The sequence below is a fragment of the Palaemon carinicauda genome, chromosome 8 (genome assembly GCF_036898095.1).
Source record: "Palaemon carinicauda isolate YSFRI2023 chromosome 8, ASM3689809v2, whole genome shotgun sequence".
NCBI lineage: Eukaryota > Metazoa > Arthropoda > Malacostraca > Decapoda > Palaemonidae > Palaemon > Palaemon carinicauda.
This window is the reverse complement of record NC_090732.1, coordinates 14826985-14852950: the sequence shown is the minus strand read 5'-3', so window position 1 is coordinate 14852950 and position 25966 is coordinate 14826985. Positions and strand designations below refer to the sequence as shown.

General features: G+C 43.5%; 1 protein-coding gene across 3 annotated transcripts in view; it reads right to left on the bottom strand.

Moving 5' to 3' along the window:
• The window catches only part of LOC137645670 (uncharacterized), a 180494-nt gene that overhangs the window by 17377 nt on the left and 137151 nt on the right, over positions 1-25966 (bottom strand). For all 3 annotated transcript variants that reach the window (XM_068378511.1, XM_068378510.1, XM_068378512.1), the window contains exons 12-13: positions 19426-19560; positions 3339-3541 (exon numbers count right to left, since the gene is read on the bottom strand). In XM_068378511.1, coding sequence (XP_068234612.1) covers positions 3339-3541; positions 19426-19560 — 338 coding nt within the window. The remainder of the gene's footprint in view (positions 1-3338; positions 3542-19425; positions 19561-25966) is intronic.

The window sequence follows — 25966 nt, the reverse complement described above, 5'->3', positions numbered from 1 at the left end:
TAAATATTGAATCAATTGTTCTTTGCATTTTGATTTCTCCATACAACCTCCTCTTGTAAAACTGTAATTTTAAGGAATAAAGACGTATAACTGCAAGCAATACTTGCTGCCACTCCCTTTGATCATGACATCAGTACCCATGAGAAATTGAGAACTTGAGCTGCTCAGGTAGTGTTGCCAACTCTGATGTATGAAAATGAGTGAAATTGGATATCCTAATGTTAAAAAGCCACCAAATATAATGAACTACTTTTTAATATGAGAATTTCATGCCTACAAACAAATCCTATTGGGTGGTAGGTAGCCAGAGGTGAAAGTTGTCTTTAAAAGTGTTTCCCTACATACCAGCTGTATATTTCAATATTTCTTCCAAGTACGGCATACCGGCTTATTTTCACCCCTGCGAATAATCCATGTGCTGACCCTCAGCTCTTAAAATTCATGAGTGTGGAAACCTTCTAGTCTAGTCTGCCAATGATAATCTTTTTTAATCCAAACAACCTTCTTCACTTCACACAACAAGGCCTGATAAAATGAAATTAGTGTATGTCAGCCCTATCTTCTCCAAAATTACTTTACATCCAACAAGAGCTGTGTAAATAATGATCATGTCATCAGCTATGCCTGGAGTGATTGGCGTGTGACCAAAACTTGTAATTTCAGACTCGGGAGTAGAGACAACAATGGGGTAGTGAATAGGGGGCAGAATGCATAGAGTAATTTTGCAAAGACTGATATTGACTCAAAAAGTTATATCTTAACACAGAGACTGGTTCAGTAGCCAAGAAAATGTAAAATAAATATTCTAAAGGAGTGTCTTAATAATGTTATTTTTTTTCTTTTTCACAGGTCGTCAGAAAATAAGGTTTATGCAACTCTCCAGCATTTTATTATTATTATTATTAAATGCTAAGCTACAATCCTAGTTGGAAAAGCAGGATGCAATAAGCCAAGGGGCTCCAACAGGTAAAATAGCCCAGTGAGGAAAGGAAACAAGGAAAAATAAAATATTCTAAGAACAGCAAAAACATTGAAATAAATATTTCCTATATAAACTATAAAAACTTTAACAACAAGAGGAAGAGAAACTAGATAGAACAGTGTGCCCGAGTGTACCCTCAAGCAAGAGAACTCTAACCCAAGACAGTGGAAGACCATGGTACAGAGGCTATGGCACTACCCAAAACTAGAGAACAATGGTTTGATTTTAGAGTGTCCTTCTCCTAGAAGAGCTGCTTACCATAGCTAAAGAGCCTCTTCTACCCTTACCAAGAGGAAAGTGGCCACTGAACAATTACAGTTTAGTAGTTAACCCCTTGAGAGAAGAAGAATTGTTTGGTAATCTCAGTGTTGTCAAGTGTATGAGGACAGAGGAGAATCTGTATAGAATAGGCCAGACTATTCGGTGTCTGTGTAGGCAAAGGGAAAGAACCGTAACCAGAGAGAAAGATCCAATGTAGTAATGTCTGGCCAGTCAAAGGACCCCATATCTCTCTAGTGGTAGTATCTTAACGGGCAGATGGTGCCCTTAATTTCTCCCTTAATTCCTCCTGGGCTGATGAAACTTGGTAAAATCTGCCTTTCTATATCTTCTTCAAATTCCATACCATAAATATATTAAATTTATAAAGTTTGAGCATTTTGGTGACATTTCTAGATGAAAGTGGTAATTTGTAGGAAGTAATGGGTCAAAGTGGGGCAAAACCTGAATTACCCCATGACTGGTAAATTGGAATATTTGACAAAATGATGTCTTAGTGCATACTTCATGATTTGTTCGGTTACTGCACTGTTGAGTCAAACTTTCTTGTACTCCCCACCAAAAGGTCATTTAAAAAATGCACATCTATACAAAAAAATCAGAGGTGGCATCCATCCAGGGATGATTCTCAGGCCTCTGGTCAAATGCCATCTTGTAATCCAAAGTGATCTGAACTCAAAATAAGCTATTTTCAAAAATCTTCCTCACTACTATTAGAGGTTATTGGACCATGGGGAAAATTCTTATATGGAAAGTGCTAGCCATCATTTCATTTCTTGCTTCCTTACCAATAGGAAATGAAATAAAGTAGATTAAAAGCCATGTAAAATCCATCTATTGACTTCACCTTCTCAGCAATGATAGCACAATGCTCCTAAGAGCAAGCACTAGCACTAACAGAACTCAAAACTCAACATTACTCTATTGCTTTGTGCAACACCTTTCTGTGGAAATAAACAATTCATAATCATTTTCAACTTTTTTTTCCTTATACCAGAAATATCCTGATCCATCAGCCTAATTCTTTACTGTACAATTATGTTAAGCGTATGAATGTTGAGACTGTTCTGGAACCAATGAAGTAAGACAACCACGAGTATCCAAAATTTCTTTTACAACAGGATTAGCAAATTGCACTAATACATTCTGAGTCTCTATCATAATCAAATTTGCCATTTCCCTTTTCCTCCACTTAATTTAAAATTTAATTTCATACTTAATTTAAATCTTTCCATCTAAATTTCTATCTACAACTATTAACCGCTATACATCAGTTATCACCTCAAGATTAATACTCAATTGGGGATCTACCTCAAGTCTAGCCTTCTCTATAGGACTCAAGCTAATTACCAAACCAGAACCTGTGACAAACTGATAATTCTTTAATGCTTCTACTACTCATCTCTTCCTTTATAATTCCTATATTTAATAAATCTACCCATCTGATCATCTAAGAAAAAAAAAATGCTACAGAAAGCATTCTATACTTATACACAGTAAACAAATCAAGTGCACGCCAACCTTATGCTGAAATTAACCCTATTTACCCAATGTTTCCAAAACTTTCACTTTTGGATAAGGGAAGAAATTTCTGAAGTTATCCTGAAACTATATAATAAAACTACAGAACCCACAATAAATCAGAAAGCTTAGTTCTTTTGATACACCAGCCAGGGATGGCAACAAAATATATATTACTATCATGGGACACTAATGTATAAACACACATTCATACAGTTCTTCATTACCATAAGGTAGTCCTTCACTAATGTATAAACACACAGGAGTGGTTACAACCCCTGTTGGTGTGCAACCCTGCTCCATGACCTTGGAAGCATGCGCTTCACGGTAATGCTCCTGGCATCAGCAAAACTAGAGGGAATGTTAGGGGAAGAGTTATGATAGACATTCAATTTTATTTTAAAGCAATGTGAATTATGGGTCAAAATCGCTGAAATTTATACCTTTTCTAATTGATTTTTTTCATTGTTTAGGTTGAATTATTAATAATTCATCATAAAGAAACAGTAATAGACATTAACTATCTCCAGATTATTGATTTTAAAAAATTACTTACCTTTACTTTAATTTCAGCATGCTTCAAGTCTGTACCACAGCTGAGCCAAATTTCCATATAGTACTGTGTGTTTAGAGCAACATTATTTAGATCACAGGATGAACATCTGGCTCCATTCAGTGTTTCCTGAACTTCAGCACTGCTACACTTACTGCAAGTTGTCCAAGTTGCAGCATTTTCCTCATCTACTTTCTGTATAGTTCCTGTAATTCAGTTTGAAATATAATCAACATCATTTGGGTTTAAATTGGTATTGAGGGAATTTTTAACATTTTGTTTACATTTCAAATGGTAATGGGAAAACCTTTTAGTGAAAACAATACCTAAAATACCTTAGAGCACAAATAGATCACAAGTTATACTGTAATGTGCAGTATTTGGATATCTGCTTTACAGGGGACATGAAAAAATAAAACTGTACTTATAGAGAAATAAAAAACTGTGTACAAGATGTATATCATGATGTATCATTTTTAAATCAACATCAGTATCTCAAACAACCTTTAAACAGGTGGTCCATCAAAAGTACATGTAAACCTATAGTTATTGATGCCATTAATTTTGGATAAAGGTAGTGTTTATACAGCAGTTCAAAGATGAGGATCTTGTTCCTCTACAACCCATTTAATTGAAAAGTGAGGCTATGCTTTCTGAACAGGAATCCAGGAAGGGAGCAAAGTTCTGAAATTAGGAATGATAGAGAGATAAGAACCACGATAACTCCTTTTCAGTATTAAGCAGTCAGTATAGCAAAAGCTGGGCTTATAGAAAAGAAAGAACATATGTTGTATATCATAGATACCGTATACTTTCGTGTAAAGGACAACCCCATGTAAAGGGCGAACCCTAAAATTTCCTTTAGAAAAAGTGTTTTTATCATATATTTCAGTAATGGGCAAATGACAATTTCAAGGCCAGCCTAATATTACTACACTTATATTATAAATCTTTTACCGCACATCATATTTATTGTTTCTGGGCTCGAACCTGTGCCGCCCAGTGAATAAGCTCCATTTAGCACTTATTCTTAGGTAATTTACTGCTAAATATACCAGAGAAAAAAATGTAAAGGAGTGCTAGGTTAACTAGCTCGCTCACCTATTGGTGTCGGTATAAAATTGGGCGTATAATCCAGAGGTCCCGCACTATTTAGATTCATCCACGACAAAGACCCCAATAGAGGAGAGCCGTTCAACCTCACTCGGCACCACCAACTCTGCATCCGCTCAGAACCCAACTCCTTTTAGCACGCCTTTATGGTAACCCGCTTTTTGTTTGTGCTCTCGTGTTTTTGCGATTTTCCTTTGGATTATGGCTTCTTCATCGGTTTCCCAGGAGACACCGTCTAAGTTAAGTACCAAGCTATGTTTTGCTGTGTTTTGAGCAATCTAGATCGTTTAATATTTAAATTATAGGAGTTTATTCTCTTCGTTCATATCGATCTTGCTTGATTCCGCTTACAGTTGGTACTCCTGTTTTGAGAGCTTTTAGTTTCACTCGCGGTGTTACTATGTGTATTATTTTTATTATTAATTAAATTTTATTTGTTATTGTGGATATTCATTATTTAGCGTTTAGAACCCTCGTGGTTCATTTTTAGGGCCGATATCAGTTACGTATCGTATGGCTTGCCGACCTTCGTTACTAGGCGGCAATGTTATTTTATAAGCCATCAGGTGTGTCCTTTGTGATTTATTTATTATGTTGCATGCCTTGCCCTAAATTTTTTATGTGTATATTTATATAATTTTTCAACGCTATTACTATTATAATGAATATTTGTGCTATTACTCCGTTTGATCTGTCTGGTTGGGGATCGTCAGTTGGTAGCCCTGCTGCTCCGTATCACGTGATCCTCCCCCATGCTCCCCCTCTCGCTAGGTGGGCGGCTAGGCTTCTCTCCCCCCTCCCCTAGGGGACCGTTGCCTTCCCTCCTTTTAGAGGGGGTAGTTCAGTGTTTATGGACTTTGTCCTCCGGGTGTCCCGGCGGGTTCGTCTCTGTCTAGACTGGTTGGCCACCGGTCAACAGAGTTGGATCCCGGTGCACCCTATTGTATATTCACTTATCACACTTTTATTATGTTATACGAAACCCTTCGGGTTCGGTTGGCGGTTCTTATCTACAGTTCCGCCCCCCTATTAATTTATAACAGTTCCTATGATTATATATGATTATATATGACAGATCACTATCCCGGAGTTCCTATATGAATTGGTTTATGGATATACTTTTATTTCCCGGCCCGGGGCTTAACCTCGCTCCGGGAAATCAGACACCATGTGTCTTAATTCTTTGTTGCATCCTTTTTATGCTCCCGGCTCGACCGGAATGGATAGCTATACTTTAGTCTTAAGTTAGACTTATGTTTAGGCCCGGGTCCTCCGGACCCGCCCCTACTTAAGAATATTACAGTTAAGCTCTAATCTTATGTTAGACTTATGTTAGGCCCGGGTCCTCCGGACCCGCCCCTACTTAAGAGAAATACAGTTTCTCATATACTATTCTTTTTATAGATGGTGCATTGTCAGACGACGGCCTGTGCGGCTGTTCTTCATCAGCCTTGTGGCCATACCGTATGTCGGTCTCACGCCCTCTGCGGAGTTCAGCTGGAGGACATCGTGGTATGGCACCCTGATAACTGTATGGTCTGTTTTGACCTCATCACCACCCTTGGATCTGACTCGGTGAGTCCCGTTGGCTATGTTGCCTTCTTATTTATTTTACCTTTTTTTGGTATACAGTGAACCCTCGCTACTTCGCGGTTCGACAATCGCGGATCACCACTTCGCGGGGTTTTCCCATAACCCATATATATATACATATCGCGGATTTTCCGGAAAATTCGAAAATACCGCGAAATCTGAAGATAACCAAATACGATATTTTGTTACCTGTAATTCCATTAATACTGTAATTAGTAATATCTGCTCTTACTGATTGTTCATTGCATTACATATGATATATAATTCAGCACAGAAAGAAATAAAACACGAAAAGAGAATGTGATCATACGATAATTCAGTACGTAGTAAAATTAAATCGAACATGAAACGCAAATCAGATGCAGTCATACCATATTAGAATGGTGTGTACTGTAATGGATGTGCTTCTTTTCCATGAATCTTTTGTATGTATACGTACGTAGTACAGTACTGCATCCAATAATATTCTTTGTTGCAAAAATCACATTTCGAATAAGTACTGTAAGCGTACGAGAGAGAGAGAGAGAGAGAGAGAGAGAGAGAAAGAGAGAGAGAGAGAGAGAGAGAGAGAGAGAGAGGCGTAAAATAGCGTACGTACGTAAATTTTTATTATTATTGTTATTATTATTATTATTGTTGTTGTTGTTAATAAAATTATTATTGTTATTATTATTAATCATTATTATTATTATTATTACTGTACTGTACAGTATTATTATCATTATTTATTATTATTACGGTACCCTTGTACTTAATCTACGTACGTTCAGTATGCGCGGGGCATCTTCTATGAGTAACCAACGCACCATGTACTGTAAGACGGGTTGTGATTGGTTCAAGCGCTGACAGATGACGAATCAAAACTCAAGTTTTGTTATCTAGCCTGTGATTGGTGTTTTGCCCGCATCTTCAACTTCCAGCATCACAGTTCTCGCGGGTCTGCATCGTTCACTTTCTCTTTCCGCGTATTGCTGAGTAGACGTTCTTAACTTTGTGAAGTTTAATCTGTGCTGTGTGCGACTGTTTTAAGTTGAACTTTTTGTTGAACTTTCTGTTACAATGGCTCCCAAGCGTTCTGCTTCTAGTAAGGCTGGTAGTGAGCCTAAACGCCACCGAAGAATGATGACGATAGCTGAGAAGGTTACGCTTCTCGACATGTTAAAAGATGGTAGAAGTTACGCGGCCGCCGGCCGCCATTTTGGCATCAACGAATCCACCGTTCGCTACATCAGGAAGGACGAGGCGAACATTAGAAAGACTGCTGCAATCACCTTTAGCAGATCAGCGAAGCGAGTCGTTACAACGCGTAATAAAACGATCGTACGCATGGAAGGTGCTTTAGCTGTGTGGATTGCCGACTGTCGGAAGAAGAACATAGCGTTGGATACGAACACCATCCGAACAAAGGCTTTGAGCTTGTATGAGAATTTTGCGGCAAAGGAACCTCATGACGACGATGGCGACCATGCTGAAGAAGATGATGATGTAGATGATCCTCAACCAGGGACCTCCACTGATTCCCAGCGTCAGAAACAACGTTTTTCCGCCAGCAAAGGATGGTTCGCGAAGTTTCAGAAACGCTTCGCCCTGAAAAGCGTTTCCCTGCATGGGGAGTCTGCTTCCGCTGACACTGCCGCTGCTGAAACTTACGTGAACCAGACTTTCAAGAACATTATCGCTGAAGGTGGATACAAGCCGGAACAAGTGTTTAATATGGATGAAACCGGCTTGTTTTGGAAGAGAATGCCGTCGCGAACTTTCCTGTTCAAAGAGGAAGCCAAAGCCTCTGGCTTTAAGGCATTCAAGGATCGCGTTACCCTCGTGATGTGTGGCAATGCTGCTGGATTTTTGTTAAAGCCGGGGCTTATTTATAAGTCGAAAAATCCTCGCGCTTTGAAAAACAAAAATAAGAATCTCCTTCCCGTGTACTGGATGCATAATCAAAAAGCATGGATTACGAAGATGCTGACCTCCAACTGGTTCCACCAGTGTTTCATCCCGCAAGTCCATGAATATCTCTTAGAGAAGGGCTTGCCATTCAAGATCCTTCTCCTTATGGATAACGCTGGTGGACACGCAACTGACCTGTCGCGTGAGGGCGTTCAGGTTGAGTTCCTGCCACCCAACACCACGTCATTAATTCAACCAATGGACCAGGGGGTTATCAGGGCGTTCAAGGCCCTCTACACGAAGAATACCTTGGCGGACCTCGTTGCGTGTGTGGATGCTGCCCAAGATGACGAGGATGAAGACTTCAACTTGAAGGCGTACTGGCGGCAGTACACCATAGCCACGTGCCTGCAGAATATTCAAAAGGCACTTCAAGAGATGAAACCTGCAACCGTAAATGCGAGCTGGAAGAAGCTGTGGCCCGATATTGTTTACGACGACAAGGGATTTACTCCGTCGGAAATCCAACACTCTGCAATACGGAAATCTGTGCAGTTGGCTGCCATAATTGGGGGTGACGGGTTTGTTGGACTGCCATTCCCAGCCCCTAACTGACGCAGACCTCGAAGACCTGACGAAATCGGCAAGTGAGGAAGAGAGTGAGGGTACCCAGGAAGAGACCCAAGAAAATGTAGAAGAAACGGGCTTAACATTAGAACGGCTCGCCAAGTTCTGCAACCATATGAAGGAGGCGAAAGAAATGTTGCAAGAGTGGGACGAGGATATGGTTCGCTCGATGCAATTCTGCAACAAGGTCGATGACATCACGACTCCCTACAGGATGCTCTTGGATCGAAAAAAGAAGCAGCGGCAACAACTTCCGATCACAATGTTTTTTCAGCCTCGCAAAAAAGAGCCAGTTCCTCCTGCTAGTACGCCTTCGGAAGAAATTGAAGAAGTTGAAGAGGTGTCCCAGGAAAAGACACCTCCGTCTGAAGAGACGTAAAATACTATCATTGACTGCACAGTAGAACACATCATCAGCTTCATCATCATCATTTCTACTGTGCAGCAAATTCATCGCCATCGTCATTCAAGTTTTTCTTGAACTTCTTTCGTGGTGAGTACAGTAACAATCTTTATTTTTTACTTTAACCTGTTTTATAGTTTAGTAATGTACGTACTGTATGCATTAAGTTAAAGGGAAGGTTTTAAAAGTCTACATGTTGTAACCTATCATATTTTTTTTGTTTAAAATTTACATTTACGTACGTAAAACAATCTCTCTCTCTCTCTCTCTCTCTCTCTCTCTCTCTCTCTCTCTCTCTCTCTCTCTCTCAAATTGTTTTCCTGCTTTGCTACGTACAAGTACTGTATAATTTATATTTGTAAGGTAACATATTTTGTAAATGCTTTGTACTGTAAATACTGTATGTACTGTATCATTATTTATCACTATCATCATGCGTGTTAAATGCCTTGTTTGTTCTGAGCGTGGTTGTTTACTGAGCGTACACGCCGTCGTTTCAGGCGGCGTCATAAAGAAAAAGATTTCATTTGGAAGTCCTAAGAAAAATACGTAAACTAAAACATTGGTAATAAAAAAATCAACATACAGTACTGTATAATCAATATAATCGATGCAAAAACTAACCATACGTACATATATGTGTACACTAAATGAGTTTGTTTCTTCATTATGATCAGAGATGAACGTAAACAAAACATTGGTTGCCATTTTTTATCGTGCTTTTTAGGTGTTTAGGAAACACATGATATAAAATCGCCTTTAATATTTGTGCCTGTTTTAGTTTAGGGTGCTGTAGTACATGCATTAAGTGTTCTGTACATTACAGGGTGTAAAGGGTGGTTTGTTAACAGTACTACGTACAAGGGAAGGTTTTAAAAGTCCGAATATACATGTTAAATAAATAGGTAAATATGCTGTCACTACTTCGCGGATTTTCACCTATCGCGCCCGCGTCTGGAACCTATCTACCGCGATAAACGAGGGTTCACTGTACATACACTATTTAGTAAGATCTCTATGGTCTTGAAGGACCACTGGGAGTCTTCCCTTTTATAATGCCCACTATTATTTCAGGCATCCCCGGAGCAAAAGTCTGCGGCTCGGGCCACACTGAAAGTGTGGGTTGGTGGTTTTGCCCGAAACGTGAAATCCAAGCAGCCTTACGTCCTATCCGAAGACTATTGTGCCATGATCTATCCTAACGCCAAGTCTTCAGCCGCTGTGGCTAGGCATGTTGCAGCTCCCATCATTGCCCACATTGATGCCACCATAGCGGGGTTCATTGATCAAGAACAAGATCCGTCGGATGCCCCCGGAGATCTGGAAGACAATGTTGCTTCCATGAACCTGGATGTTGAACCCATGTTATTGGATGATCCGGATGCAGGTAGGGTGGTAAGTGAGGCAGGTGTTACCGGCGCTGAGATTCCTATCCTCAGCCCCGCTCTTTCTTCTTCATCTGATCGCTCTTCCTTTCATGGTTTTTCTGGGGACCGTGATTCGTCTCAACGATCACACCCGGTTCCCCCCAAGGATAAGTCTACATCTAGAACCTTACCTAAAGCTCGTAAGCCTCACAAGGCTTCCCATAGTTCTAAGCTGAATACAAACCCGTCATCTAAGGCTTCTGGCTCCTCCTCTAAGTCTCACGACCTGGGAGTACAATCCGCCACTCCTGCTCCTAGCCCGGGCCTTTCCGAATCAGCCATGCTTCGCATTGTGATCGGAGATGCAAGCTAAGTTGGTGTCGGAAATGCAGGCCAAGATGGACACGATGTTCTCTAACATCGGTCAGAGACTTGGGGCATTAGAGCAAGGTGCTCCGGAGCGAGTCCAAAGCTCTCTCATCCCGGATGCCTCTAAGCTCCTGCCGTTTACCAAGAATAATCCTTGGCGCATGGCTCTTCATTCCCCGTTCTCAGACGGAATGTTAACTTTGGAAGGTCTTGGCACTCGTCCTCTAGAGGACTTTGAATTCTTTCCTCCTGGTCTGGCATTTCCATTTCATGGTTATGCCAGGCTTACCGAGGAAGCTCTGGTTCGGTTAGATAAGGTCCCCAAAGAGACTGTCATCTTCCCAAAAGAACAAGCCCAATCTGTTTGGGCTAGGTTCCTGAATGACATTGGTTGCACCAACACCATGTTGACGCCTTATAAGAGCTCCTTCACAATGTTCTTAATGGACAAAAACACCGTGACTCCATGCGTCAATAAGGTAGCAGAGCTTGCTTTCCAATATGCTCTGGAGGAGAAGCCCTTGCCTCCCATCCGAGAGGTGGATCCGATCTCCCTCCTTCTTCCTTCTGGCATTGAGTGTTGGGACAATGTCCATACCACTTTTACCTCTGGCAAGCTATCAGCGGACTGTGCTTCAGTTATGTTTAGTGAGCGGCTTCCCCGTCTCCCGGAATCCCTCATTAAACAGGAGTATGATTCCCGCCTACGTGTTGGCCGTACTCTGAACTTGGCCACGTCCACGGAGTCGATAGCCTTAACTTATGATACTGAGAGTATCTTTAAGTCTCTCAATAAGGCTACGTTGCAGTCATTATACTACGACCTTTATGACTTCGCTATTGCTAAACGTAGGTGTCGCAAACACGTCCTGGCTGAGGCGACTATTAGGCACGAGCCTAATAAGCTTATCCGGTCCTCCTGCTGGGGTTCAAATCTCTTCCCTGAGGATCTTGTAGAGGAAGTCTTGGCAGAGGCCACTAGAGTCAATCAGAGCCTTAAAGCCCGTTGGGGTTTGACTCCTAAACGGAAATATGACCCCGCAAATTACCAAGCCCGTACTCTGAACTTGGCCACGTCCACGGAGTCGATAGCCTTAACTTATGATACTGAGAGTATCTTTAAGTCTCTCAATAAGGCTACGTTGCAGTCATTATACTACGACCTTTATGACTTCGCTATTGCTAAACGTAGGTGTCGCAAACACGTCCTGGCTGAGGCGACTATTAGGCACGAGCCTAATAAGCTTATCCGGTCCTCCTGCTGGGGTTCAAATCTCTTCCCTGAGGATCTTGTAGAGGAAGTCTTGGCAGAGGCCACTAGAGTCAATCAGAGCCTTAAAGCCCGTTGGGGTTTGACTCCTAAACGGAAATATGACCCCGCAAATTACCAAGCCCGTACTCTGAACTTGGCCACGTCCACGGAGTCGATAGCCTTAACTTATGATACTGAGAGTATCTTTAAGTCTCTCAATAAGGCTACGTTGCAGTCATTATACTACGACCTTTATGACTTCGCTATTGCTAAACGTAGGTGTCGCAAACACGTCCTGGCTGAGGCGACTATTAGGCACGAGCCTAATAAGCTTATCCGGTCCTCCTGCTGGGGTTCAAATCTCTTCCCTGAGGATCTTGTAGAGGAAGTCTTGGCAGAGGCCACTAGAGTCAATCAGAGCCTTAAAGCCCGTTGGGGTTTGACTCCTAAACGGAAATATGACCCCGCAAATTACCAAGCCCGGGGTAGGAAGAAGCTCCGCCCGTATACCTCCACCCAGTTCAGGCAACAGCAGAGTAGTTCGTCCAATTTTCGACTGCCTCTTCCTCCATCTCCCGTTGCTCCTGCACAGCCTTCCACCTCTCAGGCTCCTTCGGACGACTATGTCACCGTTCTGCTCCCTAAGAGCCAGCTTTCCGGTGCCTCCACCACTTCTCCTGCCTTTAACCAGTCTTATGAGGCTCATAGCTCTTCCCAGAGTTATAACAGAGGTAGAGGCTACCACCGTGGTTCAAACCAGAACAGAGGTAGAGGAAGAGTCTTTCGCAAGGGAAAGAACTTCCGAGGCGGACGTGGAGGCAACTCCTCAAACCAATACTGAGGTGCAGCAGGTAGGGGGGAGGCTTTATGCCTTCCGCAACAATGGAGGTTCAGTCCCTGGGCTTTCAGTATCATCTCCAAGGGACTGGGGTGGAGTTGGATTCAAGGGCCTCCTCCTCCGAACAAATTTCATCAACATTCCACTCCGGACCTAGTCGAATTTGTCCAGGATCTGTTACAAAAGAACGCCATACAAGAAACGAAACACCTGAAGTTTCAGGGTCGGCTGTTCAGTGTCCCGAAGAAGGATTCAGACAAGAGAAGAGTGATTCTAGACCTATCCCTTCTCAACTTGTCCATTCAATGCGACAAGTTTCGAATGCTTACCGTCTCGCAGGTGCGGACCTTACTTCCCCGTGGGGCCGTCACCACCTCTATCGATCTTACAGACGCCTATTATCACGTCCCGATAGCGAGACACTTCCGTCCGTATCTAGGCTTCCGCCTAGGGGACAAAAATTACTCCTTCAAGGTGATGCCTTTCGGGCTCAACATCGCCCCAAGGATCTTCACAAAGTTAGCAGAAGTCGCTGTTCAGGAACTCAGAAATCAAGGGATTCAAGTAGTAGCCTATCTGGACGACTGGCTCATTTGGTCAGACACCTCCCAAAATTGCCTAAAAGCCACTCACAGAGTCATCCAATATCTTCAATCTCTAGGCTTCCAGAACAACTTCAAGAAGTCCCGTCTTCTTCCGAAATCAAAGTTCCAATGGCTCGGCCTGCAATGGGATCTTATATCTCATACTCTGTGTCTTCCCAAACCCAAGAGGTTAGAGATTGCAAGGAACACCAAACGCTTTCTCAAAGACAAAGTAAGTTCCAGACGACTCCAAGAGAGGATTCTGGGGTCCCTTCAATTTGCCTCAGTGACGGATCTACTTCTGAAGGCAAAATTGAAAGATATCAATCGTGTCTGGCGTTCGAGGGCGAACCGGAAGCTCCGGGACAGGAAAGTCCGCCTTCCTCCCATTCTACGGGAAAGACTTCTTCCTTGGACAAGAGCCAACAATCTGTCAAAGTCAGTTCCCCTTCGATTTCCGCCTCCGAAGTTAATCATTCACACGGACGCATCCCTATCAGGTTGGGGCGGCTATTCTCAGCTCAGGAAAGTTCAAGGTCTTTGGTCTCCCTTATTCCGCCAATTTCACATCAATGTGCTGGAGGCCATGGCAGTTCTTCTAACCCTGAAACGTCTCGCTCTACCCAAGAGACAACACCTTCGTCTGGTCCTCGACAGCGAAGTGGTGGTCCGCTGCCTCAACAGAGGCGGGTCAAAATCAGGGCCTCTGAACCATGTTCTAGTAGCCATATTCTCCCTAGCAGCCTCGAACCGTTGGCATCTTTCAGCTGTCCACCTGGCGGGAGTCCGGAACGTAGTGGCAGACGCCTTGTCCCGGACCTCCCCTTTAGAATCGGAATGGTCACTCGATCTAAAGTCATTCCGGTGGATTCTCTCTCGGGTTCCCGGTCTCCAAGTGGACCTCTTCGCCACGGAATCCAACCACAAATTGAGAGTATATGTGGCTCCCAATCTAGACCCTCAGGCTTACGCCACAGACGCCATGTCACAGAATTGGGACATCTGGGAAAGGATTTATCTCTTTCCCCCGGTGAATCTTTTACTGAAAGTCCTAGACAAACTGAGATCCTTCAAGGGACAAGTAGCCTTGGTCGCACCCAACTGGCTCAAGAGCAACTGGTATCCTCTCCTGCGAGAGTTGAGACTATATCCTCACCCGATACCCAATCCGGTTCTGTCTCAGATAGTACAAACACGCGTTGTGTACGCTTTCTCAAACATTCAGAGCGCCCTAACTTTATGGACTTCATGAAGTTTGCGGCCATGCATGGTGCCAATATCGATCCTCAAAACACCCTGTTCCTAGAATCAGATAAACGGGATTCCACCATCCGCCAATATGATTCTGCAGTTAAAAAGTTGGCAAAATTTTTGATAGACTCAGACGTGCACTGTATGAACTTGAACCTTACAGTCACTTTCTTTAGAACTTTATTAGAATCAGGTCTGGCAGCCAATACTATCACCACTATTAAATCTGCTTTGAAAAAGATCTTCCTAGTGGGTTTTAACATAGACTTAACCGACTCTTTGTTAGCTTCAATTCCGAAAGCCTGTGCCAGACTGAAACCGGTTACTCGTCCTACCCCGGTGACCTGGTTCCTTAATGATGTACTCAAATTGGCTTCTGATACCATTAACAGTTCTTGTGATTACATTCCCCTTCTCAGGAAAACACTTTTCCTGGTGAGCTTGGCTTCCGGGGCAAGAATTTCTGAACTGGCAGCCTTGTCGAGAGACCCGGGTCATATTGAGTTCCTTCCTTCGGGAGAGGTCCTTCTTTCACCTAACAAATTCTTTTTGGCTAAGAACGAAGACCCTCAGAACAGATGGTCCTCCTGGAAAATTGTTCCCCTCACGCAAGATCCGTCTCTGTGCCCTGTTACTACTCTTAGGTCTTATTTATCCCGGACCTCCTCTAACTCCTCGGGGCCTCTATTCATTAGAGAACAAGGTGGTACCATTACCATTAAAGGGATCAGGCAACAAATTTTGTATTTTATTAAACAAGCTAGCCCTGACTCTTTTCCTCTTGCACATGATATCAGAGCGGTTGCTACTTCGGTGAACTTTTTTCACCACATGAATTTTACGGACCTTTCCAGGTATACAGGGTGGAAATCACCGTCAGTGTTCAAGAAACACTACCTTAAACATTTGGAAGCCCTAAAATTTTCTACAGTAGCTGCAAGGAGCGTAGTTACTCCCAGGTAACTCACATGTTAATTCCTGGTCATTTTATCTCTCCCCCTTACCTGCCTCATTTATACCCTATTTGTATTCGTTGGTTTCGCACCTGAATACTGTTATTATATTTGTAAATTTTTAACTCCTGAGTATCTGTATATATTATCACTCACGGCATTATTATACCTTACCTTATTTGTCAGTTGTTCTACCAAGTGGATTTATGTTCCTTTTAAGATACCCTTATAATTGTTTTTGGCACTCATCTCTGATTAAAGCAACTTGTATTTCCCTTACGCTTATGTTTTTTCCTTTATTTTGCAAGTTTGGTGACATTTCTCTTGTATATATTCACTGGGCGGCACAGGTTCGAGCCCAGAAAAGGGATTTTGACGTAGGAAAAATCTATTTCTGGGCGAGGGACCTGTGCCGCCCAGTGAACCCTCCCAGCTCCTCTCCCTTGGAGTCCCCAAACTTTGGGTGCTAAGGAGTTGGGTTCTGAGCGGATGCAGAGTTGGTGGTGCCGAGTGAGGTTGAACGGCTCTCCTCTATTGGGGTCTTTGTCGTGGATGAATCTAAATAGTGCGGGACCTCTGGATTATACGCCCAATTTTATACCGACACCAATAGGTGAGCGAGCTAGTTAACCTAGCACTCCTTTACATTTTTTTCTCTGGTATATTTAGCAGTAAATTACCTAAAAATAAGTGCTAAATGGAGCTTATTCACTGGGCGGCACAGGTCCCTCGCCCAGAAATAGATTTTTCCTACGTCAAAATCCCTTTTTTACTGTTGTATATTTATGTTTTTAGTTTATAAAAAGGATGTATTTCGGTTTCAAGAAAGTATGAAAATAAAACAAAATTTGTGAGTTTTAACACAACGTTTACATATTCACTCAATGTTTACATATCAAACGAAAGCAACGAAGATGATCCCCATGACGATGCTGTTCCTAATGAATTTTTTTTTTTTTTTTTTTTTTTTTTTTTTTTAATATTTCAAATGACAGTGTTGCTTTTCATGGTTTTTTATTTTAAGTTTATTGAATAAAGTTCTTTTCATTTGTTTAAACTTTTTCTCATAATTGTTTTCCTGTATACCATGGTATAGGTACAGTACCTGTAACCTACAAAGTTTGAGGTTTCAGACAACCACCATCAACCGCCATCTCTTGGAAAATATGTAAATAATCAAAGTTGTCCGAAATGTTTTTGGTAAAGGAAGTATTGTAATAAAGATTATATTAATTGCTATTTCTATTTAACTTAAACACACTACAGTATATGATTATACAAAGCATATTATATGCTGTTAAGTCAATCCTTCCAAACTACTATGTAAGTAGAAAAATTAATTACAAATATGGAAAATTCTAGGTTTCAGACAACTAGGCTAGCCTACTGACAACACAACAGAGCCCGAGTACTATAAACAAATAAAGAAGATAATATACCAGTAAATATTCATATTTTAAACACAAAACTACATACTGTAATTAAAATGAGTATATTATATGATTTTAAGTCAATCCTTCCAAACTATTACCCTATTAATGAACAATAGGCAATTAGAATACCCTAACAACAGCGCAACAGAGGTCAAGAAAATAACTATTTTCACTATTGCAAAAGTATCTCTCATGTAATGGGAAAACCCTGACTTTGGACTTTCCAAACTAGTCTTAAAATTTTGCCCTTTACATGGAAATACAGGGTAATTAGGAATTAAAGCTGAATTTGAGTTTTTAATCACAGTAATTTTTTTTTGGTAATACAGTATAGGTTTCCAACCTGTCATGTACAATATTTTTGGTATCATAGGTTTCCAATCTGTCATGTGCTATAAAAGTCTTAGCTAGGTCTCTAAAATTTAGGGACCATTGAATCTTCTCATCCTTTTAAGGAAATTTGTATTGAGCACATATTTCAAAATTACACATACATTCTGTAGCACTGCAAATCACAATATGAATATAAGAAGTATTGAGTTCTGTGGGTTGTTGTCTTATTTTTTCTAACTACACTTAATTTTTGGTGGACTGAGCAGATATTGTCTTGATGGCAATATTGTCTCTCTTACCCTCTGAATTGTCACTTGTCTCTAAATTGTAGCCAGAAGTCTGCATCAATTTCTTCTAGGAGATTGGTCATATCTGAAGCTTCTACATTCCTATTAATTTCAATGTCCTTTACATTCTCTTTCTTTCCTTCCATTAATTTTACTAAACGGGTACACCCTACTGTACTTTGGTATAATGAGTTGTCCAGGTGGTGGTTGTTAGATATCAAGATACATTGAGTGGGTGCCTCCAGTCACATGGGCATTATTCAGAGATAGTGTGATGTAGATAGGGGGATGAAAGTTAAAAGTCACCGATGTTACATTCATCCTTTTTTTTTTTTTTCTTTTTTATTTCTTTTTTTTTTTTTTGATACGAGATGTTTTCAAAATTCTAAGACGATAACAGTTAAGGGATATGCCAAAGATTTCTGTGTGATTAATTATTATCTCATGAGAGATTATGATAAGTTTCCATCATATGATTTTAACGGTTCTTTCTTGTATGTGGAATGATAACCACTTGAAGAGTAGCATGAAGTTCATCCTGTAGGCACCAAGACAACCATTGAAACCTGGAGCGTAGATGGCTTTCTACTCAAGCAGTCTAGTATTAGAGGGTGTAGGTTATTCTTCATGAAGAGGGTTTTAGTTTCACAACATTGGAATATTAAGAGTACAGTACCAGTCATTAAAAGGAGCTTTTTGATTTCTTTTATCAATCTGTCTATTCAGATGCATACCTGTATTGCAGAGATATTTCATAAAAGTGCCCCACTTCTCTCTTACTGCCAACTTAACAAAAATATTGTCCATATAAATGTAGACAGGCAGCTTCTCTATATGAGAGAAGACAAGTTCCTAAACAATGCCCATATAAAATTAGCAAACAGGATTTCATTACAAGACCCAATTGCTACACCATGCTTTTATATAAAAGTACTGTACAGTGAACCCTCGTTTATCGCGGTAGATAGGTTCCAGACGCGGCCGCGATAGGTGAAAATCCGCGAAGTAGTGACACCCTATTTACCTATTTATTTAACATGTATATTCAGACTTTTAAAACCTTCCCTTGTATGTAGTACTGTTAACAAACTACCCTTTAATGTACAGAACACTTAATGCATGTACTACAGTACCCTAAACTAAAACAGGCACAAATATTAAAGGCAATTTTATATCATGCGTTTCCTAAACACGCTAAAAAGCACGTTAAAAAATGGCAACCAATGTTTTGTTTACATTTATCTCTGATCATAATGAAGAAACAAACTGGAGGTAGAGCTTTGCTTATTACCCAGACATATTTCCCATACTATTCCCTTAGAACTACATCAAATCTTCCTACTTTAGATATATATATATATATATATATATATATATATATATATATATATATATATATATATATATATATATGTGTGTGTGTGTGTGTATATATATATATATATTTATATGTATACACATATACATACCTACATATATACATACATACATATATACATAAATACATGCATACATATATATATATATATATATATACATATATATATATATATATATATATATATATATATATATATATATATATGTTACTGTATATATATGGGTCATGGAAAAAATCCGAAGTGGTGAATCCGCGATGGTCGAACCGCGAAGTAGCGAGGGTTCACTGTATAGCCTCAATGTAAGATCAAGAGGGTGTTCTGTTGGCGTCAAATAAGTTAAGATAGAAAATTATCTCTTTTAAAAATTTTACTGTAAACAAATAATTTGTAAAGAATGCTAGAGTAAAATGCTTACCAGATACCACAGTTAAATCTTGAAAATTACTTCTGCTAGAAAGTGGTTTTAAAATGGTGACAAGCGTTGACAGTGTTATATCTGACTTTTTATCAACTGGCTGCATGACAGTGTAATTATCAATTATGAGATTACCTGCAAAGAGATTACACAGTATTAGCTAAAAAAATCAATGATTAGTAATGCAAATAAAAAACTACCAAAATACTGAGATTGAGACAACTTTATACTATGACAAGTAGTAACTCGTTTAGTAAAACAAATTCTTAAATGTAAGTGTAATATTTCAAACTCTCACCTTAAGTGTGTTTAAATCTTTGCCATAATCACGGAAATAGACAAAATTTATAAAATTTAATTAATTTTTTAGTACATACAGTAATACATTTTGTAAAATATTCAACTTCTTAAAGAAAATGCAAACCAAATACACTTAATCGTCTATGTATTTTATAATTAAAAACTAGATAATTGAAATACAATGCAAAGATTTTTAACAATTGCAAAAAATGACAAATTCGGAGATAATTTGTATTTTTCCTAACCATACAAACCTTAGCTATTTACATAGGGTATTACTTTCGGCGTAGCTGAAATGGCGAGCCATTAGATTTTTAACGAGGGTTAACTACCCCCTCGCTAGTTAGCGAGGGGGTAGGGGAGGGGTAGCTAGCTACCCCTCCCCCCTCACACACCGGTAAACTGATTCACTTCGCTTAGAGGTAGGACTTCATGGGGGACAGGGCTGGCGGGCAAGTAGGTGTAAATAGCTAAGGTTTGTATGGTAAGGAAAAATACAAATTATCTCCGAATTTGTCATTTGTTCCGTAACCGAAATACAAACCACGCTATTTACATAGGGTGACTTAACCCTTAGGTAGGGTGGTAAGTCCCAGCCTTACTGGCTTTGGCTTTGCCCGGGGACTCAGAATCCGAGTGTGTAGCACTCGAGATAAGGAGTCCCTGCACCTCGCAAGTTCCTTGCTCCTCAAGGAACGTATGGCCTACATACGCTTCTGTGTGAAGGAATGAAGTGTGACTCGTCCTAGGAAGTCGACCTGAAGTCCTTTAGATGGAATTCTCGACTAGGACGTTCCCAATACCACCTCATCAGGGTATGGGGGACGCGACTGTATTAATTAATACTAGGAACACAAGGAAGCATGGTTTACCTGCAGTGGTTTGAGGTCAGCTATGCAGAGAACCCAGGATGCTGCTTTCCCCAAGAGAGGGGAAGATGAAGAAAAGAGTAAGGACCAGGCATACTTTTTCATTCATGCAGACTAAAACCGGGTAACAACGCCCTCAACCTTCTGCTACTTGTCCATTAAGGAGCCTGAGGTTAGACCAGCTGTTGTGTAGCCACCAAAGGGCCGATAGAGAACGTATCGAGCCTCCTGTGGGTCACGTCCTCCAGGTAGTGAGCTGTGAAGGTCGTTTGACGCTTCCAGACCCCAGCCTGTAAAACCTGCGTCACTGAGAAGTTTCTCTTGAATGTCAGGGACATAGCGATGCCTCTGACATCGTGTGCTCTAGGGCGACGTGACGGAGGATTGTCTGGATTCAGGGAATGGTGGATGACCCTGCGAATCCAGGCTGAGATGGTGTTCTTCGTGACCCTCCTGTTTGTCCCTCCTGTGCTCACAAACAGGGCTTGCACTCGAGGATGAACTGCAGCTGTTCTCTTAAGATAGAGCCTCAGACTCCTTACTGGGCATAATAGCAGATGGTCTGGGTCATCTGTTACAGAACGGAGACTCGAAATCCTGAAGGGGTCGAACCGTGGGTCCGGAACTCCAGGATATGAGTCTTAGCAACAAACTCAGGGACGAACCCGGACGTTACCTTCCCCCATCCCCGTGAATAGGCGACGTCGTACGAGAGACCATGAAGTTCACTGACTCGCTTGGCTAAGACCAGAGCGAGCAGGAACACCGTCTTCCAAGTCAGGTGACGATCAGAAGCCAGGCGTAATGGTTTGAACGGAGGTCTCTTAAGAGACCTGAGGACACGAACCACGTTCCATGGAGGAGGTCTCACTTCCGACTGAGGGCAGGTAAGCTCGTAGCTTCGTATGAGTAGAGAAAGTTCCAGCAAGGAGGAAATGTCCATTCCTTTCAGCCTGAAGGCCAGGCTTAAGGCTGAGAGATAGCCTTTCACCGCGGAGACCGAAAGGCGCATTTCTTCCCGCAAATTCACGAGAAACTCCGCTATTGCTAGAATAGTGGCATCGAGAGGAGAGATACCCCTTCCACGACACCAAACACAGAAGACTCTCCACTTCGCCTGGTAGACCCCTGCAGATGACTTTCGCAGGTGTCGAGACATCCTTTCCGCAACTTTTTGCGAAAAGCCTCTCTCTGTGAGGAGATGCTGGATAGTCTCCAGGCGTGAAGCCGAAGTGATGCTACGGCTTTGTGGAAGATGTTGCAGAGTGGTTGCTTGAGTAGCTCGTGTCGCGGAGGAAGTTCTCTCGGGAGTTCCGTCAGGAGCTGCAGAAGGTCCAAGAACCACTCTGCATGATGCCATAGCAGAGCTATTGAGGTCATTAACAGGTTGACCGATAGTCTGGTCTTGTTGAGCACCCTTCTCATCAGACAGAACGGTGGGAAGGTGTAAACGTCGATGTTGTCCCACCGTTGTTGGAAGGCATCTTGCCAGAGTGCCTTGGGGTCCGGGACTGGGGAACAGTACAGTGGAAGCTTGAAGTTCAAGGCTGTCGCGAACAGGTCCACCGTCGGGGAACCCCACAAAGTCAGGACTTTGTTGGCTACTAGAGGATCCAAAGACCACTCGGTACTCACTATCTGCGATGCTCTGCTCAGACTGTCGGCGAGCACATTCCTTTTGCCCGGAATGAAGCGAGCCGATAGTGAAATCGAGTGGACTTCGGTCCATCTCAGTATCTCTACTGCAAGATGGGATAGCTGTTGTGAAAAGGTACCTCCCTGCTTGTTGATGTAAGCCCCTACCGTGGTGTTGTCGCTCATGACCACCACGGAGTGACCCGCCAGGATCTGTTGGAATTGTTGAAGTGTCAGATATACAGCCTTCATTTCTAGCAGATTTATGTGGAGGCACTTTTCTGATTCTGACCATAAGCCTGAGATCCTGTGGTTCAGAACGTGGGCCCCCCACCCTTCTTTTGAAACGTTCGAAAACAGCATCAAATCCAGGGGGAGGACGATAAGATCCACTCCTCTTCGTAGGTTCTCGTCTGTCACCCACCACTGAAGGTCCGTCCGTTCCGCAGGACCCATAGGGGCCAGAATGTCCGGGGAATCGTGGCCATGATTCCACCGGGACTTGACCCTCCTCAGCCTTGCTATCCTGTCGACTGATGGAAAGGCTTTGTGGAGATTGGTGTCCAATATCATGTCTAGATATACCAGTCGTTGAGATGGAAGCAGAGAAGACTTCTCGAGATTTCCCATGATCCCTAGATCTTGGCAAAGTCCCAGAAGCTTGTCTCGGTGTCGAAGAAGGGTCGACTCCGAGTCTGCCAGGATCAGCCAGTCGTCCAAATAGCGGAGGAGACGGATGCCGATCCTGTGTGCCCACGAAGATATCAGGGTGAACACTCTGGTGAATACCTGGGGTGCTGTGGAGAGACCGAAACACAGCACCTTGAACTGGTAGATCTTGTTGTCTAGGCAGAATCTTAAGTACTTCCTGGAAGACGGATGGATTGGGATCTGGAAGTACGCGTCCTTCAGATCCAGTGTACACATGAAGTCTTGCGGTCTCACTGCAAGTCTGACCGTGTCCGCTGTCTCCATGCTGAACGGAGTTTGTTTGACAAACTTGAGAGGTCGATGACGGGACTCCAGCCTCCAGACGCCTTCTTTACGAGAAAGAGTCGACTGAAGAAGCCTGGGGAGCAGTCGACGACCTCCTGGAGGGCTAGCCCCTTTACCGATCCCATGGCATAGGAGCTCAACAACACTGGATTCGCTGTCAGGGGAGGAAGAGATGTTATGAACGGGACGCGATATTCCTGACTGATCACGGAGATCGTCCAGGAATCGGACCCGAGTTGCTGCCACCTGAATGCGCAACTTTGCAGGCATCCCCCCACTGGTGGACATGCAGGGGGATTGCCAATCCTAGCGCTTGTGGCCTCGGTCACTCCCTCTAGGATTCTTGCCTCCCCTGGAGGACTTTCCGCCCTTCTTGTATTTGACAGGAAAGGGCTACTGCTTGGACACCTTCGACTTTGCTGACGCTGCCGGTTTCGTCGTCTTGGATTGGCGAGGTTGTTGAGGTGCTGGAGGTTTGTAGGGCTTAGATGTAAGAACCCTTTGGAGAAGAGAATCGTGGTTCGATATCCTCCACCTCTCAGCTGCCTGTTCCACATCCTTGGGCTCAAACAGACTCTTTCCTAGGATGGAAGTGTGTCTGAGCTTGCAGTCATCCACGGCTGGGACCTTCGAGTGGAACTTCTCGGCCACCGCATCACGTCGTTTCAAGATCGAGTTTGCCCACAAGTTCGAAACTTGGTGGGCCAGAAACTCGATGGTACGTGTGCCCAAGAGGAGGAAGGTCTCCAGGGCTTTCCTGGTGCTCTCCTTGGACAGATCGTCGGGTCGCAGCAGGCCCAGAGACCCTAGCCAGACATCCAGCCACGAAGTGGCCTGTATGGCACACTTTGCGACCTTCTTCTGACTCAGGATCTCTGTTGCCGAGAATGTCACCTGCCGGCTAGAGAGTCTCAAGAGAGACTCCTCAAGAGAGACTCCCCTGGTAAGCTCTTCCACGGAGTGGTGAAGCGGGAGAGCTAAACAAGGCTCCTCCATGATCTCAAAGTACCGCCTCTGTTGCACACGAGGAGGTGGGAGGAGCGTGTTGCCAGCAGAGGAATGGCTGGAGAAGGCAAGCTCAGAAAGCTGGCCCTCAACCTTATCTCTGGCACTCTTCACCCTTTGGGACCAAGGCAGAGCCACACTGGCCTTAAAGGGTTTCTGAGTGCCATAGACTTGGTCCAGGACCGTATCCTTGCCTTCACGAGGGGCGGTCTCCGAGTCCTTGAACTTGTTGAGATGCCTCATCAGAGTCAGGACTTGCCAGAAGGCGTGCTCTGAATCATGCTGCTCTCCTCCTGGTGAACTGGCAGCAAAATCTCCTGTCCCCAAAGACTCTACTTGGGGGAACTCTTAGAGTCCTTCGATTCCCTCCTAGGAGGGATACGTAACTCCATCAAAGAAGTCTGAGGGCTCTTCTCTCCCTAACACGGGACGATTCTCCTGCTCGAGGTGGGGTTTCTCCCATTGGTGCGGTGGGAGAAGGTCTCACCTTGGTAGAGGGAGCGCGCTGGTGCTCGCGCGATGGGAAAAACCCAGGGGTCGCGCGCGAGAGACGTTGGCGCTCGCGCGATGGGAAAAACCCAGGGGTCGCGCGCGAGAGACGCTGGCACTCGCGCGATGGGAAAAACCCAGGGGTCGCACGCGAGAAACCGTTGAAAACACTCTCGCGCGAGCGAGACTTCATAGGGTGAGCAGGAATCAGACTGACGTGCAGGAACAGAATGAAGTCCCCGTGAAAATGTCGGCACGTGCGCGCGGCTGTCAGCGCGTGCGTACGAGGTTGTTGGCGCTTGAAGATCGTCGGCGCTTGTGCGCGAAAGAAGATCGACAGCGCTTAAAGATTGACGGCGCTTAAAGATCGTCGGCGCTTGTGCGTGCAAGAAGATCGTCGGCGTTTGCGCGCGTAAGAAGATCGTTGGCGCGGGGAACCATCTGAGCCTGCGCGCCGACAATCGTCGGAGCTTACGTGCATAGGAAGATCGTCAGCGCTAGCGAGCCAAAGAAGATCGTCCGCCAAGAAGATCGTCGGCACTTGCGAGCGTAAGAAGATCGACGGCGCACGAAGATCGTCGGCACTTGCGCGCGTAAGAAGATCATCAGCGCTCGCTCGCGAAAGATGATCGTCGGCACTTGAAGATCGTCGGCGCTTGCGCGCGTAAGAAGATCGTCGGCGCTTGCGGGCGTAAGAAGATCGTCGGCGCTTGCGGGCGTAAGAAGATCGTCGGCGCTTGCGCGCGTAAGAAGATCATCAGCGCTGGCGCGCAAAAGAAGATCGTCGGCGCTAGTGCGCGTACGAAGATCGTTGGCGTAAGAAGATCATCGGCGAGCACGAGCGCGCGCTAGGATGAAGGGACAGCTGACAGGACGATCAGGAACTGGGATGATCAACACTGGAAGTTCTGGTGAGCGCCTGTGCGCTAACTCAGGACTGGAACAGGATTCCTCTGGAAGGAAGTCTTAGGAACAGTAGGCGAGCGAGCGCAGAAAAACGTTGGGGCGCAGGGGATACCTGGCGCTTAAGGGACTTACTCAAAGTGTGAGAAAGCCCCTTTTGCCCCGAAGGGACCGGTGCCCGTTGGATAAAGGGGTGCGTGGGCGCCCACAGCGTCAGCAGCCAGGAACGGAGACGGCAGGTCAGCAGGTCTAAGAGATGGCGAACTGCGAAGAGGTCCCGAACAGCCTGCTGGTCTAAACAGGAACAATCTTCCGAAGAGGAGTCTCTATGAGTGGCCTCTCTC